Here is a 16,198-nt window from a genome sequence, read left to right as displayed (position 1 = left end):
CTTATCTATCCAACATGTCCCTGTGCACTTATCAGCGCAATTAACACTCAATTCACTTGCTCCATCCCAACAAACAGCAAGGTAGCGGGTATTGGATTGAATTTTTGCTTATGCAAGGACAATCATGAACACAAATTGCGGGGGGAGGAGTAGACATTTGATGATGCGGGGAACACTCAAATTACGGGATTCACTGAATGTGCTCAAAAAGCCATTGATTAAATTTTAATTTGTCTATCATAGTGCTATATTCAATATACGGGCTATATTAGTTATGGAAAATAGTAGCCTGTGCTTGCGAAGAAGTCTCTGCTCTCATGATTTCTCTCAATGCCATTGTTGCGTATTGACTTGTACCAAGAGTGAATTCCACTCTTAAAGCTAAATATTGCCCATCTGTACGTATATAGTAAAAGGGTGGGAATCGTTAATACCAGAAATATTAGAGTTTTGTAGGTGGGCTTGATATTTACCAGCAATGCCAACAGGCTCGTCCTTGTTTTCGAGTCTATCCACATCTGTATTGCAGAGCTTTTCGTTGGGATCATTGTATCTAATGAAAGACCTGCTACATGTTAATTGACATTGTATCCGCCAAGCTCAATGACTTACCAGCTCATCTGCTCTGGCTTGGAGAGCATGGTTCTATAATCGCCATTCAACCCACTATAAGGTAATACCGTTAAGATTCAGTACACAGAAACACTTAGATTGTGTTGAATATGGCAACTTTACTCGAAATGATTGTCTCTCTTTTCCATGGAAATACCATCTTCGGCTGTGTTGAAATAAATCGTATGAGTATTGTGTCAATTGAAAGATAATTCTTAAATATTACCCATAAATTTTTTGTAAAGTTCCTTGATTTCATTATCAGGATACACAGACTTCTTTCCAGGCAAGGGGTAAACTACATCCGTAATAGAGTAGTTTTGTACGTCGTCTGCAGTCAGAATCTTGGGCACTTGACGCTTGAATGAAAGTATAATCAACATACTACGTATTATCCTATGCGGCACATTAAACTTACATTGGCAAAGCTGCGTCTACCAGTATTGTTATCCGATCGGCCTTCGTTTTGCTTTGTATTATCCACCATCACGATATCGCCTACCATAGGCTTATCCGTGCCAAAAAGCCTTGCCCGCTCAGAAACGACACGATTCCAGATGTAGGATTGGTACGCATGTGAGTACAAGGAAAGCATGTTTTTGGGCAACTACAAGACTCTTGGGCGTGAGAAACATTAATTGCATGAATCAGTATATCAGCGTCTTACTGCTTTGATGGCCTTTGCATGCTGTCCGGGATTTCTGCTGTAAAAACTAAGCAATTTGCGTTCGGCAAAGCCTCTCTTGGGGAAGATGGCATATACAGCTGCAGCATCGTGAGTGTCTTTCCACAATGTTCTGGCAATGTGGTATTCTTCGCGATCTAGCAATTGAGCAAGTGATTAGTGACAGTTGCAACCATGATCTTGTATGCTGATTACCTCCCTCGCGAGGGTCCAAGATCAAATCAGATGCCTTTTCATATTCCTTCTTCATGATAGCACAACCAACAGTGTGTGTCAGCACAGTGCTAGTACCAAATCTCTGCATGCCAAAGTAATTCAAATAGCCATTGCTTTGTAAAGACTGCAATGACAATTTCAAATCAGCCTCATTGGCACCTTGCACATCTCTGAGCACAATTGTAAAATGGTTTCCTCCCAAATCTCCAAGTGTCAAGCCTTTGGGAACAAATCTAATCAGAGCGTTAGACAGCTACACCAAAGCGCATGATTTGCACTCACTTGAAATCGCCAAGATAAATACCGCTTTGTATCAATTCTTCCTGGGCCATGATGATGCGGCCAGGCTTGACGCTTTTCAGTGTGAGTGTTTGTGTGGTGATGGCACGGGCATCTTTTGTACCGGCGTAGCCAAAATGTTTTGCATGAACCCTGTAGCAAAAAAAAAAAAAACATCAGAAAAACGTGCCTGTACATTTGCTTTAATGGCTTACAAGGTCTTGCTAGAGATGATGTTGATAGCATTCATAGTGTCAATGCCAGACTTGTACATGTTGACTTGCAAATATTCACCACCGAGCGCTTTCCAATCAATGAATTCTACAATTAGCAATTCCATGTTAAATCGCTGTCAAATGCTCTACAGCTGTCATTGTATACCATCATTGTGCACTGCTGAGGGCCATCTGAGAACGAGCTTTCCATCTTTACCACGGCAATTGACCTTTGTCTCTAAATGTGTCTCAATGAGCTGGTAAAACTCCACGCGCTGATCTTTGTTTGTCTATGGTAACATAACCGATTAATCTTCCTTGTGTTGGGTAGGCAAGTTTCTGCAAATTACTTCGACTGTGAGGACGGCAGCTTCGTCTTCGGGATGATTGAGGAATTGACGGAACTGTTGAGCAAAATCATTGCTCAGAATCTCGCCTACTGCCTTGTCAAACACATCAGAGGGATAGTAATCATACAAAACCTCCTATATCAATGTTGAGTTGCCTGGCAATTTAAATGATTCGACAGCAATTTGTTTACCTTGGTCTTGGTATTGGGTGGTGCAAGAGAAGTAAGGTGTACAATATTCTTTTCCATGTCCACTTCATTTACTAGGAAATCTTCAGCTCTGGCAACAGATCGAGTGAGTGCAATGAACCACGAGCACACCAAGTATCAATTACCTGTATTTCAAGATACTATGAAAGCCCTTCAAGTGTGGGTTGACATAAGCAACAATGCCAACATCGCTTTCCTTTACAACGACTGTGGGCTCTTGATCAAAGCGGCTTCTTTTTTTAAGACTACTAGATGAGTCGTCAGAATCTAAAGCACGCTTTCTACCCTTGTCTTCGCTGGAGCTTCTTGAAAGTAAGTTTCCCATGTTGATTGATATTAACAAGAAGAAAGCCCTTTGAAGAAATAAACTTTTTTTTTTCTTTTATAAAACATTGCCCCGTTTTGTTTGTCACTGGGTTTGAAGGCTCTTTGATGCGACACAGCTTTCTGACAAGATGTTGCCTTGAGTTTGATGTATCACTTCAGCGCAGAGTGGCAAACACGAGAGATGAGGCAGTAACCTTCAGGTCGAGATTTGCACTACCTGTAATGCCCAGATGAAGGCTCTCCAAGCCTAGAGCCAACATGACCTGTCTCATTTCCATTGACCACCCACAGATCACAAAACCTCGGTAAAGGCTGATAATTCTGACATTGATTTGATGCCTTCACATGATCAATCCAATACCCAAATACACGTATGATTATGTCTGCATTGGAATCCTCATAAGATTCCCTTTATCTATGGTATACGAATGATTTATCCTTTGATCCATGCATTACGTACGCTAAGCCACCGCTTGAGCTTAAAAGCTCATCTATTAAAATAGAGGCTCTCCAATGGATGGCACATTTACTTCTTGAAACACCAACTGTAAACTACAAATGGGCGTCACTTGGTAAGTATACAATGCGTTTCAGCATTAGGATAATTACCAACATATATTCAGTCTTGTTCGATGGAAGAATGCTACAGGCATGCGTGATTTCACCTTCATTGCCGAACATGTCACCAAGACGTTGCATGGTAAGAATACTGGTCCTTGGTCACTTTCTTTCAAAGTATTTCGCGACAACAACCAAAACAGCAGACAAATAGCACTCAAAGACAGCAAGTTGCTCTACCAGGTGTCGCTTGCACAACAGCCAGGTCATGTATACTGTATGGTCGATGGTAGCGTAGTGGTAGAAGCAGAAAAAGAAATGGAGATAATTCTTTCACGTCTGAAGAATCTATGGCAGTTGAGACAAAGCGTTACGATCGAGGTAAGTGAAAACGCAGATTGTGCAAAAGAAAGAGTGCGCGTGAGACTCAATTTATGCTAATAGGGTACAAGCTACGAAATTGGCGATTTTACACTGAGAGTTGCCAATATTCTACTGGGATCTACATACAAAGGATTACTGCTAGAGGTACAATCGTGAAATCAAGCGTTATACAGCATCAATTACTCATATAGCCATAGATTGACTATCATCCATGTACTACACCGAATAATGCCAGCAGACTGTTCCAAGAATTTGTCGAATCCATCGTACCTCCAACAGCACAACTATCCTGTGAATACGAATATAACTACGAACAAGTTGGTCTCAGTAACAACGAATTTACAACTGCTCATACAAGCTATCAATACATGCAACTGTTTAGAAATGATGGTCTATTCTAGATGGATACATATACCCCCCACCCGCCCACAACCTGCATGCCTTTACATGTCTGGTTAAAGTATAATAAATATGATATAGTTTATTAAATTATTACGTTTTTAAAAAAAGAGAGCTGAAGCAATTATGACAATGGCACAGATAGCAACAGTAGGTGCCTTGAATCCACTAGCAGCGGAAGGAGCTTGAGGAGTGGTGGAAGCAGAGACAGTGGCAGAGGTAGTGGCGGCGCTGCTAGTTTGAGGGACGGAAGAAGTGGATGAAGGTCGGATAGAGGAGCTGGTAATGGCAGATGAGCTGGCAGAAGGAACAGCGGAAGAGGCGGCAGAGGAAACGGCAGTGGCAATCGAGGAGACAAACGATTGAGAAACAACATCACCGGTGGTACCAGTAATGGTGAAACCACTAGAGTAGGTAGAGCCACTACAATGGGAATATGAAGATTTAGTAATTTAAAATTGAATGTGTTACTAAGTTATTACTTACGCAACGCCCTTGGAATCAGTGTAATCAATCTTGAATGAGAAGGTAGCATTTTGAGGGAGATCAGAAGGTACCTGATAGAACAAATTTCAGTTAGTAAATCCGACTTGCTGTAACATTGAATCGACTTGATATAGTCAATGTGCACGTTTTTCTTTTCTATCTCTTTCTCTCTGTACCTTCCAGTTATACTCTCCATCAGAGCCCTTGATAGTGAAAGTATCACCAGTGGGATGCATAGTAGCAGCATTGGTACCAGTAAGAAGAGAGACTTGGGCAGACTCATCAACGCCGTTGGTCCAAGCTATTCAATGCAAACAAATGGTCAATTGTCTATCCTCATGAATTGCAATTGCAAAAATAAAGCGAAAAACTTACTAATGGTAACACTATGTAATATGAAAATTAATCTTTCTGTAGGTTTATCGAACTATAGCAAAGACTTACGTGCTACCAGCCTTGTAAGTGGTGCCAACAATAGGGCTTGTCAAGTAGAATGGAGCAGTTGTTTGGGCAACAACAGCAGCGACGAAAAGGAGGGATGTAATGATAGCAGCCTTCATTTTAACAGATGGTTTAAGGATAGTAGAAGAGAGAAAGAGTTGAAGAGTTGTGAGATTCAAGATGAATCTCAACCTTTTATATACCACTGGATCTAATGTGATTCCCCCGCCAAAAAAGAAAAAAAGAGTGACATTAGAGAATTGAGGGTTCCTGATTTTCGCGAGAACAACTAGCACCTTTCCTGAGTTTCGAAGACTTTTTGTTGTGAATCTACATCCTATTGTCTAATTCAGCAATTCTCCCCTCTCTTTCCCTGCATTATTTTTAAAATTGCATGAAAATTTACCAAACAAACAAAATACCAATTCTATAATTAAACACATTTTGTTGTCGAAAACAATAAGAATTTAGAGGTCAATGCTTTTCTATACGGATCCCATAGCCTATAAACCACGTTTTTTTTTTTTTTTTAATGGAATGCCCTTTTCAAACGTTACACTCATTTTATTGCTGTGTCTTTGCAATACATCTTATCGCATCCCAATGGCCAGGTTTCCTGTTTAAGAGCCAGTTTGGCTTGTCCCACCTTTATCTTCATAATAGCTTTTTTTAGGTTAAAAGATACAGGAAATCTGTCAAAATTCTAATTGCACTTGAAAGTTGTGCACTAAGAACTTGGAATTGTTGTCATGTTATGTAATGTAATGCACGTCTTTTACCGAGACAAATACATGATATACATTGCACTGTCTAGCAAGCATGCTACCCTATCTGTATGTATGTATGCTGGTGAATCAAACAAAAAAGAGCTGCTAAATAACAACTTCGAGTACTCCTACTCATCGAGCATCTATATTATGGGCTTGATTCAAACTTGCTATATCCCATTTGATACGATTTTTTTTAATCCCATCGCTCTTTATGAATCAGGGCGATAAAACTGCTTTGATAATGCAAAAAATATTGCATTTCTAGAGACAACATGATATCCAGGATTCTATGTTCAAAAGTTTTCAGCTGATTGCAGTATTCAACTATTAGGGATGTTTTCATCAAAACCTCGATACGAGAATGGCATTTTTTTTAGCAAGCTAAGAATACGATATCTATTCGACCAAATTAGATTCTGGTAAACCGAGCATTCACATATCAACTGTTAATAAGCTATTATACGATTTGTAGCTTATTAAGCTTCGGGTTTTTGCTTGTTAAGCAAGGATACATGTGCTTATCTTTAAATATGCATTATACAAATGGACAGTGCGATCACAGTATCATGTCGCTCGATAATAGCCCTTGCTACTTTACAAAGATGGAATACTATAAATTAATAACACTGAGAGGAAAAAGGAGTTAATGAAGGTTTAAATGATGTAAAATGAATTTGATAATTGGGACGAAGCATCACACCTATACACCTTTTGGGATGAACAGAACAAAGCAAGATATACTTTTAAAATATTGAACGTTATTACCATGATGTTTAACTTTGTATTTGCTAATTACTTAGGAATTTGTGCGACTTGGCGCACAGCTATTGTTGCAAGTTCAAAATATAGCATTTGCATCAACTCTATTTGTGAGATGTAACCCATTATTGGGTAAAGATATAAGCAATGGGGCTGATGACCAATTGGGCGCTGTAGATCCATGAGAATTGATGCTGCAGCTTTGAGTAAGATCTCAAACAGCATTTCTTTCTTCTTGGGTGGCCTACACAATGAACAGAAGTGGCGCAGATTAAGTATATGCTCCCTTAAAGAACATCTAATATATATACATATACATATAAATAAGCTTGTTTGTTTATAATAAGTTCTATATCATCACTTACATGTCTGGTACCATTTGATGCGCTTTTCAATTCTGTATCAAGTAACGTCGTGGCTAACATGACTCTATTATTTAGAATGATCTGTCAACTTTTGTACCTAAAGATCATTAAAGTCAGAATTCTGAGTAAAATCATAAAAGGAACGTATATAAGGAGCGCAAAGCTCTTATATAATAATAGATCCAATACAGAGCTATCGAATTGTTTTTGTTTTGCGCAAATCCAGTAAGTATTTGTCGAGATATGGTCAAAAAAGGGTATCATGCAAAATCATTGGTTTTTCTTCAAAATCTGCCTGTGATGGCAAGGAAAAAAATTAGGTGACAATTTTTTAGTCAGTAAAAGATTGTCAGTATTTCATGATAGAGTTATGCTAGGACTTTACAAAATAGTTCATTCGATAGGAAATATTTTGGTCTACAATGTTTAGTAATGCGTAACAAAACGTTTTGATGGCAGATATTCATTAGTCTTTAGAAAACATTCAAAAAATCGCAAAAACTATCGTACCAAATATCATGTGAACGATGTACATCAGAGACTTGAAATAGATGCCATTGTATTTTCCTTGCGATCCTCTACAAGTTTTATATAAGTTTGAAGGGGTGTTTACTATCAAGAATCAAGCAATTTTAAGGTCGATAGATTTTGGAATCCCATAGATCATCATTCATAATATTAGAAATTGAATCTCCGTTTAGCCTTTGCATGTGTACACGGCACATGTATAAATTTGACTGAGCATTTTAAAAATCGAAGCGTACGAAAAGGGCAATATTAACTTACTGATCTCAAGTTATTATCAATAGTACTTGACATGTTGAAGAATCTTGTTGGCAAAACTAGACAACTGTAGCTCCTATTGTTTAATTATAATAAAGTTCCCAGTTTAAGGTATGCATATTTCCCCGCTTAAAAATAGCATCTCCAACGCTGATTATCTCATGAAGTAGGCATTTCTAATATAATGTTCCCACTTAAAAGTTGCTCCAATACACTATTTTCAGAAATTATTGGGACATTTTTAAAAAAAATTGGTACTAATTCTGAATAAATATTGGGTCAATTTATAATTAAATTTGGGACAAATCTTGAACTATTTTGGAACACTTGCCTAATTAATATTGGGACACTTTTCGAAATTATAATGAGACAAAACTAAATGGGATTTGAGATGAAATCATAGTCGCTTTCTTCGTTATTCATAACATGTCAGATATCAGAATTTACTACGAAGACGGAATAAATGCTCCAGTCGATGGGCATGGAAACGAAGCTGTTGAGATGGATGTAGACAACGAAGCCTTCCCTCTCGGTAACATTACCAACTACAATACTTATGTTGATAGGAAGCCACCTGAAAGAGAATTGACCGTACTAAAAGAGAAAAAGATTAAAAATAAGAAAAATGTGCCCAAGACTGAATATAACAGCTACACAGACAAAGACAAGGCAAGATTCTTTATCCTTATCTACGACCATGGCATGAATCCTAATCAAGCTTGGAAAGCGCACGGCCATATATCAAGAACAACCGCTTACAGATGGTACGCAGAGGATCAAAAAAAGGTTAACAAAGAAATTGAGGACGATGAAGAGCCAGTTAAGAGAGCAGGTCGACCAAAGATTTTGAACGAAGACCATACGAAGCACCTAAAACTAGAATTTGAAGATAATCCATCAGTAACAATCGAACAAGCTCATGAGAGTCTTGTTAGGGCTTTCTCGGGTTTGACTATCAGCCAAACGACTATTTACAACTACATGACCAATGATCTTGCCTTGACTTTCAAGAAAGCTCATTTCCATTCCAAAGAAAGAAACTCGCCTGAAAACATTCAAAACCGGTACGACTGGGTAGTCAAATGGAGCCAAACCGACATGGATTACATGTCCAACTGTGTTTTCATTGATGAGTCAGCTTTCCATATTAACTTGAAGCGAACAATGGCTTGGTCAGAGAAAGGAACTCGAGCTGAAGTGCCTGTACCTCAAACAAGAGCGAAAACTACCACTATTATTGGCGCAACTAGCGTATGGGGAGTGTTGAATGTTCAAGTGAGGTTGCCTGGAACATCCAACAAGAAAAGAAAGTTAGCTGGCACTTCTTCTGGAAAAGCAACAACAACTGTGGGTACTGTAACTGGCCACTACTTTAACTTTATTGCGAAAACGATTGATATCATGGACCAGCATGAGCAATTCAAAGATTTTTATCTTGTTATGGACAATGCACCCATCCATACAGCCAAGGATATTGAGAGGTATATCATTCAGCGAGGTTACAGATGTGTTTACCTCCCACCATACTCCCCTGAGCTTAATCCTATTGAGCAATTCTGGCATGTGGTCAAGAGTAAACTCAAGAGGGAGAGGCTCTTAAAAACTGAAACACTTTCGACCAGGATTACCGATGCATGCAATGATGTATTGTACAGTGATCTTGAAGGTTCTGCTCGCTACTCTGTTAAGAAATTCGATGTTTGTTTGGCGAAAGAGCCATTGTAATAAATGAATTTTACTTTCTCTGAAAATGTCTCAATGTTTTTTTTATATGTGTCCCAATATTAATTAGGCAAGTGTTCCAAAATAGTTCAAGATTTGTCCCAAATTTAATTATAAATTGACCCAATATTTATTCAGAATTAGTACCAATTTTTTTTAAAAATGTCCCAATAATTTCTGAAAATAGTGTATCATTATTCTATAACGTAACTTGGTTTCATGATAGTAGTACAATTCTGTAGTACATAATGTATTTGTAGCTGGTATCACTTTGTTAAGCACAAAGAATAAAAGGATTATTATTTGTAGCTTATAAAATGTTCGATATTATAAAAACAAGAAAAGACTTATTTGAATAAGATCAGACATAAAAATTAAAGATTTATTGATCAAGACAAGAGTTATTCTATTTATACTAAGTTCTGAATGCCAAAGTAGCAATTTATCTTGTACAACGCTTATCACATCTGGTGAACCTCAGTATTTAGATAGCTGAGATGCACTTCAATTATCATAGCTTGTCCATGTTGTTGCACAACACAGACATATCTACCCATCAAGAATACCTTAATCTTTATAGACAGTTGTAGCCCTTCTGGCACAACAAGAATCAGATAAAAGCGTCGACTGCTTTGGTGTTGGGTTTCGTACAATACAGAACATCAGAGGCGTCAAACAAAGCTGTAATTTATTTATTTTTTCGGCAACAGAATCTACTACGCTTTATTTTTAGGTCAAATTCTGCCCAAATTTAGTCATTTTGAAGCACGAATAGCTCATGCTACAAAGCGCTGTAGACGTTTGGAATAGGATCAAATCGCCCTCCTTTGATACACTTTACTTACTGATGCTTTATCTCGAAATTTTTTTGTCATTGCAAATCCATGAAAATTTTCATATTTTTATGAGTATTAGCAAGGGAAAATTCTTGAAAATCAAACGATCGCGTTTTTCACCCCAAAAATGAAGACTTTTCCTATAATACATATAAGATCAAACTAATCGTAAAGATGCAATACATCATTGGAAACTCTTTGTATGAGACTTTCATATGCTAAATCTTGACGTATTCACAGAAAACCTGTTTTCCTATTTCTGGCGATTGCTCATTTTTCTGGGTTTGAAAGTTGAATGTGATTAGCACCATTCGATGCGGCTTCTTTAGTTCTTTAAAAACATATTAGGAAGTTGGGTGTGATATTGACAGTTTTCATATTCAAGTTTGCCAAAAACGTTTAATAGATGTCAGATCAAGTCAAGTTTGAACACGAAAATACTCACTGCATAAATTCAAATTAAGTTGCCGAAATTATAGCTGCCACGGCAGAAGACTGAGAGCAAATCTACTGGCCGTGACGTCGGATAGGGTTCCCCATCATTCTTCCATATTCCAGTTTTTTTTCCCTGTTTTGCAAAACGCGTTTACTATTATCAACCCACGGCTGTTTTGTAAACCTTTTGAGTGAAAATAACACTCTAGCTTCTGATAACACGGCCTTGTACTATTATTAGTATTTGATACTGCTTCTTTAAAGTGGAATACAGTAAGTACCATTCGATAACGAGCACTGGAAGACGTAGAATTAACACTGGTTGAATTTGTTTATTAGGTTTCGATAATTTGTTTTGCCTATTTGAAGTGGATGCTGCTGCCACTACTTCTCTGCTATTTTTGCTGTCTGCTTCTTTGATTTGTAATGTCTAGCGATTGCTTTTTGGTCTTTGTCTGGTCTCTGGTGTCATTCATTCTTTGGTTTGTCTATGGCGCTGGCGTTGCTACTGCTGCTGCTAATTTGGCCTTTCCTGGTTTACTGTATTTGGTACATGCTCGTTCTCTGGTTTATATCCTTTGATTGTGTAATATCTGGTCTATCTGTGGTGGTGATAAGTGGTAAGTAACTTATCTGGTCTTTGTCTTCCTTCTGCTGATGGCGTTCGTTCTTTAATTTTTCTATGGTGCTAATGTTGCTGCTGCTGTTGCTGCTGCTAATATGGTCTTTCCCGGTCTACCGTATTTGGTGCATGCTCGTTCTCTGGTCTGTCTCCGGTGATTGCCTATACTCTTCTGGTCTATCTGTGGCTGTGGTAAGTGGTAGGTATTTTCTTTCTTCTGGTCGCAATGATATAAAACTTCTTTGAACGCTTATATTATTGCTTCCTTTATCGTGATAATGCATTCATCATGCTTGCCTTGTTGCGCTTACTTCTTCTTTTTCTTTTGTTGGTGGTGTTTCCTCTGTGGTTTCACATGAAACAATATTAGTCATTACGTTGTATTGCAAACTTATAATACCATTGTTGCTTTTGCAGTTGTGCGTGTTTGTGTCATGTTTCTTTACATCCGACTATTACTACCATGCGCGTTGCTCATGTATGCATTTTTCTTGCAACAGCAACAAGCTTTTTTGAACATCTTTGATGTTGTGTTTGTTATGCTTTTCTTTGACTTATTGCGTATGAGTATTCCTTTTTGTCTACATATATTACTATACTCGTATAGTTTTATATTCTTTTCTTTTTTCTTTTATTATTATTATGTTTCTTTGAAGCATACCTTTTTTACGTTGTGTGGATGTGCCTATCCCTGAAGCTCAACAAGACTTTATCCGAGGCTAGGGGGTAGATAGGCCGCCTCCACTTGGTTATCGCTACTTACTTTAGTGATGATTGAGGGTCTCAATGCCTGAATTTAAAGCTAGGTGGTGTAAGTAAGGCATGCTCTAGCACTTGGGGGAAGTTTGATGATAGCAGCGGCTATATTGCTATTATAGCGGAGCTTAAAATTTTGCCTCACATCAAAACAGGGGGAAACCCTCGCAAAATTTTTTTTAGGTCAGCGGAGTTTTCAAGCAATCTGATTGGCTGAGAGGCTGAAGCAACGAAGGTCTACAACTAGTTGATTTCCATTGATTTACCATCTAATATAATTTTGTTTGTAATAAAAGCGTATCCAAATACATACAACTTATATTCTTGTTTGTTCAATAGTGCGATACGATACAATCATTCAATTTAGCATGTATTAAACAGTTTCATGTAGGAAACATCTTTTAAATTCATTATGTAGGGAAAAATATACAGGTACAGCAGTACACTAGATACTAGCTCTTCCTAGTACCAAATGTCCCGCCAAGCGTCATGCGTCGTTTATCATTGATTTCTAGCATGGCTTAATTGCATGGATTGCTATCATTCACTTCATTTCATATCCTGAATGTATAAAAATGCTTCGAAATTCAAGTTTTGGGTCATCTAAAGCCAAGCTTTGGAGTATTGATGCCAGAGCTTTTTGAAAGTAGCATGTTTCTTTAATGAATTTTGAGAGAAAAACGGTGGTGCACCTAATTAAATTTTAGATTGAAAGCATTGCTGGATGTATCATTTCTAAACTGAATCTTTAAATGCGTAAAAACAATCAGTTCAAGCATAGATCACATCAGATCACATCAGATCATAAACTTTGCCTTGAAACAGGATTCAGTTACGATCCTAGTTATGGCATCATGTTCAGGACAATAGATTAGATCTATTATTATCCCATCACCCAAATCAACCATCACATCAAATCCCTCAGTTCGAATAGTATATAAACCCACTTAGTTCCAATGTAATAAATGATATCTCTTATTACCTGATTAATTTTGATGCTCTTTTTGTAAGTGATATATTTTTGATAAATTAAATAATATCAGGCTTGTCGAGATAAAATTTCGGGATAACTGTCAAGGTTAGTATCATCCTATGTGCATTTTAACCCTGCACATACGTATTACGGACTACGGACAATGGTTACTAACAAAAAAAAAAAATACGTTTGAGCAATTAGAAGTGGGAAGTATGAGTGTTATTAGGTGTCAAGCTAGTAGGAGGTCTCAGTATTTTCAACTACGGAGCTACCATTTATTCAAAATTACTGCTGCCAAATCAAAAGAACTGAAACACTATTGACTATCCTAAAGAGTATATCTTTTAAATAACAGCCCTACCAGATTGTCTTTTATTAACTTGCAACATGTTTTAGTTTCCTCGCACCAAGTCGAGCAATCAGAGCTGTAGTGCGAAATCGTCTGCGTGCCATTCTTGGGAATAGTTTCTTAAAGATTATGTATATGCGCGTAATAAACGTCCAAACCATAGCTCAGTGCATAGCACACGTTCCCAGTTTAAATTATACGCTTCCAGGATCGACCCTTGTTGCGCTCAGTTCTATTTTACTTTCCTGGGCCAAAACGAGAGATGCTTTCGCGCGAAGAGTTGGATTTACATAGCTTGCATTAGGGTTAGATATATATGAGACAGAGATACGCTTTATTTTTGTTTTGCATTTTCGGTGCACACAGACCTTGTGCATAGCTGTTTTCAGACAGTATAAAAAATATGAATTCAATCTGCAAAACAATAAAAAATCATCGTTTATCGCATACCAAAACTCATTTGGCCTAATTATTGGCTTTCATATTTGTAAAGGTAATGAGAATCCACATCATACAGCAATAGACAGGCAAACTTTTTGAGCGTAAACGTTTCCTATGCAATGTTCTTTTAAATATAGCATAATGTCCCCATTGTCATTTCTTGCTTTAGCTGCCGAGAATCAATTCAAACCAACTCAAGGATAATCAATCTTACACACCACTGGATACAAATTACGAGCGTCTTGCTAACAGCAAATGGTGCTATGTAGCTGGCAATGCGCAAAGTACAGAAGGATACAGACTAAAAATTTGTACCTGAGAGCTGACTGCTATGCAAGTCTAATTTTTTCGATTCAAACCAGGTTATCTTATTCCGCATCAATGAAATAATGCTCAAATGAATCATTGCACTTTGAGATCGTTAAACATCTTGGCAATAACAAACAAGCAATGTAATTAGATTGTTATATAAAAGGCAAATTTGATACAAATATTAACATGTTGCACAAAGGCACTGGTTTGATCAGCTACAATCGGAGGCTTTCCAGCTGCTAAAAATAACAGACGACATGACTTTTTTGATCTGAAGGAAATAAAGTGTTACAAAAAAGGGTAAAGAAAACAGGGAGAAGATAATAACAACACAAAGGAGGGAGGCATGATTTAATTATTATTTTATACAAGCATAACAAAAAGCGATTAAGCTGACAGCGTGGCATTATGGTTTGCAGAGTTGGCCCAGCCATCATAAAACCCACTATCCACTTCCCTCGATGATTTTTTCTCCTCTTCCAGGGAAGACTCATCTTCTTCAGTTACTATTAGATCTTCGTCTTCAAATGGATTCTCGTAAGCTGGTTTTGCCAGTTCTCTATTGTGGTCCACAGTTCTCTTCAATCTATGACGCAATGATCTATCTTCCTCCAGTTCAATGTGCAAATCAAATGCACCATGTAATCCCGCGCGCACACCATGAAATACATACATGGCATCCTTTTCTGCATGTCCCAGCTTGGACTCGCTTTCCAGGCATTGTTCAATGACGAGTCTAGCTTGTTCAACCAGTTGGTCAATTTTTCGAGTATCATCTGACGTTGCTGTAGTTGTAGGCAAAATAGCACCTGCTACACTGCCGCCATTTCTTTTTTCTTCGGCAAATGCATCTTCCAACAATGTCTTGCGCCGGCGAGGTCGCTTATGTTCCAATGCATAGCGCACAGCAAAATGCGCTTCCATCCCTCCACGACGTTGTAGTTCACGGCCATCACTTTTTTGCGATAAATCTGCTTCAATCTTGTTTAGAAAATCAGCTCTCGATTGCGAATCAGCAGGCAAGACAAATAGAATATAGTTGAGTGTGTATAATCTGTGAGTTACTGTACGCCAGAAGCTGTCAACGGATGCAATGGGTTTGGTAGGGGTAGCAGGTGATGTAGTGCTTTGTGATGAGGCAGCACTAGCAGTGGTCGTGGTAGATGACGTTATGGGTGTTGAGTAAGATGGAGTTAATGTCACTGGTGGTAATTCACGTAATGGTCCGTAATTTGAGCTAGGGCGAATTGGGTTAATGACTCCATCTAAGGTTTGTTTTAAGCGGGCAGCCATAAACAAAGCACGATGTTGACATCTCTTATCGTTGAAAAAGAAACTATCGAATACATCATCAAATTGAGTGCGATTCGCTTCCTTTGATATGACTCTGAGTGTTTCAGCAAAACTGGATTGAGGCATGGCATGAACAGAAGTGGCCACAACAGTGGGTTCAGGGGTATTGTAAAAGTTCGGCTCTCTTGATTGTGATTGCAATGGTGGTGAGGATGGAGACGGTGTGGATGCTGTGGATGATGCGTTAGAGGATGATGTAGAACTCGACTTTTTGAAGGGCAGCTTTACAGATCGCATGCGAGTAATTTTCGAAGTAAAAGATGAAGGCATTTTCGGTGAATGTGTGGTATAGAGAAAGAAGAGAAGAAAAAGAGAAGAAGAGAAAAAAAGAGGAGTTATTTTTATTTTCCCATTTTTCATGATGGAAACCTGCCAAATAAAGACAGCCAGCAAAAGATCAGACACGTTCTCTTGTGTACAGTCAACGAATAGCTATTTTTACACTTTCCAACAACGAAAGCAGATCATTTTCGCTTGATTTTAATAATAAAAAAAAAAACAAGGGAATTTTTATTACAATTAATAGAAATGAAAGCAAGTATTTACATTTAATAGGTT

General features: G+C 38.0%; 5 protein-coding genes across 5 annotated transcripts; 2 read left to right on the top strand and 3 right to left on the bottom strand.

Moving 5' to 3' along the window:
• Positions 1–268: 268 nt before the first annotated feature.
• ATC70_004740 (uncharacterized protein) lies at positions 269–2,891 on the bottom strand (the record flags this gene model as incomplete). The annotated part of the gene is made up of 14 exons (XM_064824040.1): positions 269–396; positions 474–565; positions 613–666; positions 736–778; positions 839–971; positions 1,031–1,219; positions 1,280–1,434; positions 1,493–1,746; positions 1,796–1,945; positions 2,008–2,113; positions 2,174–2,297; positions 2,358–2,492; positions 2,549–2,636; positions 2,692–2,891. The coding sequence occupies 14 exons, from the start codon at positions 2,889–2,891 to the stop codon at positions 269–271; spliced, it is 1,851 nt and encodes a 616-aa protein (XP_064676976.1).
• Positions 2,892–3,451: 560 nt separating this feature from the next.
• ATC70_004739 (uncharacterized protein) lies at positions 3,452–4,236 on the top strand (the record flags this gene model as incomplete). The annotated part of the gene is made up of 4 exons (XM_064824039.1): positions 3,452–3,465; positions 3,517–3,832; positions 3,896–3,979; positions 4,033–4,236. The coding sequence occupies 4 exons, from the start codon at positions 3,452–3,454 to the stop codon at positions 4,234–4,236; spliced, it is 618 nt and encodes a 205-aa protein (XP_064676975.1).
• A 99-nt stretch (positions 4,237–4,335) lies between these two features.
• Positions 4,336–5,280, bottom strand: TEM1 (Ras GTPase tem1; the record flags this gene model as incomplete). The annotated part of the gene is made up of 5 exons (XM_064824038.1): positions 4,336–4,657; positions 4,721–4,791; positions 4,897–5,021; positions 5,096–5,106; positions 5,165–5,280. 5 exons carry the CDS (start codon positions 5,278–5,280, stop codon positions 4,336–4,338), a joined length of 645 nt encoding a protein of 214 aa, XP_064676974.1.
• Positions 5,281–8,264: 2,984 nt separating this feature from the next.
• On the top strand, positions 8,265–9,563 carry IZH3_2 (inc metabolism membrane protein; the record flags this gene model as incomplete). Its single annotated transcript, XM_064824037.1, has 1 exon — positions 8,265–9,563. One exon carries the CDS (start codon positions 8,265–8,267, stop codon positions 9,561–9,563), a length of 1,299 nt encoding a protein of 432 aa, XP_064676973.1.
• Positions 9,564–14,674: 5,111 nt separating this feature from the next.
• Positions 14,675–15,910, bottom strand: ATC70_004736 (RBR-type E3 ubiquitin transferase; the record flags this gene model as incomplete). Its single annotated transcript, XM_064824036.1, has 1 exon — positions 14,675–15,910. One exon carries the CDS (start codon positions 15,908–15,910, stop codon positions 14,675–14,677), a length of 1,236 nt encoding a protein of 411 aa, XP_064676972.1.
• Between the last annotated feature and the right edge of the window lie 288 nt (positions 15,911–16,198).

The sequence above is a fragment of the Mucor velutinosus genome (assembly GCF_035048745.1).
Source record: "Mucor velutinosus strain NIH1002 chromosome Unknown tig00001542, whole genome shotgun sequence".
NCBI lineage: Eukaryota > Fungi > Mucoromycota > Mucoromycetes > Mucorales > Mucoraceae > Mucor > Mucor velutinosus.
Note: the sequence above shows the minus strand (reverse complement) of the source record. Positions and strands in the feature narration are given on the sequence as shown.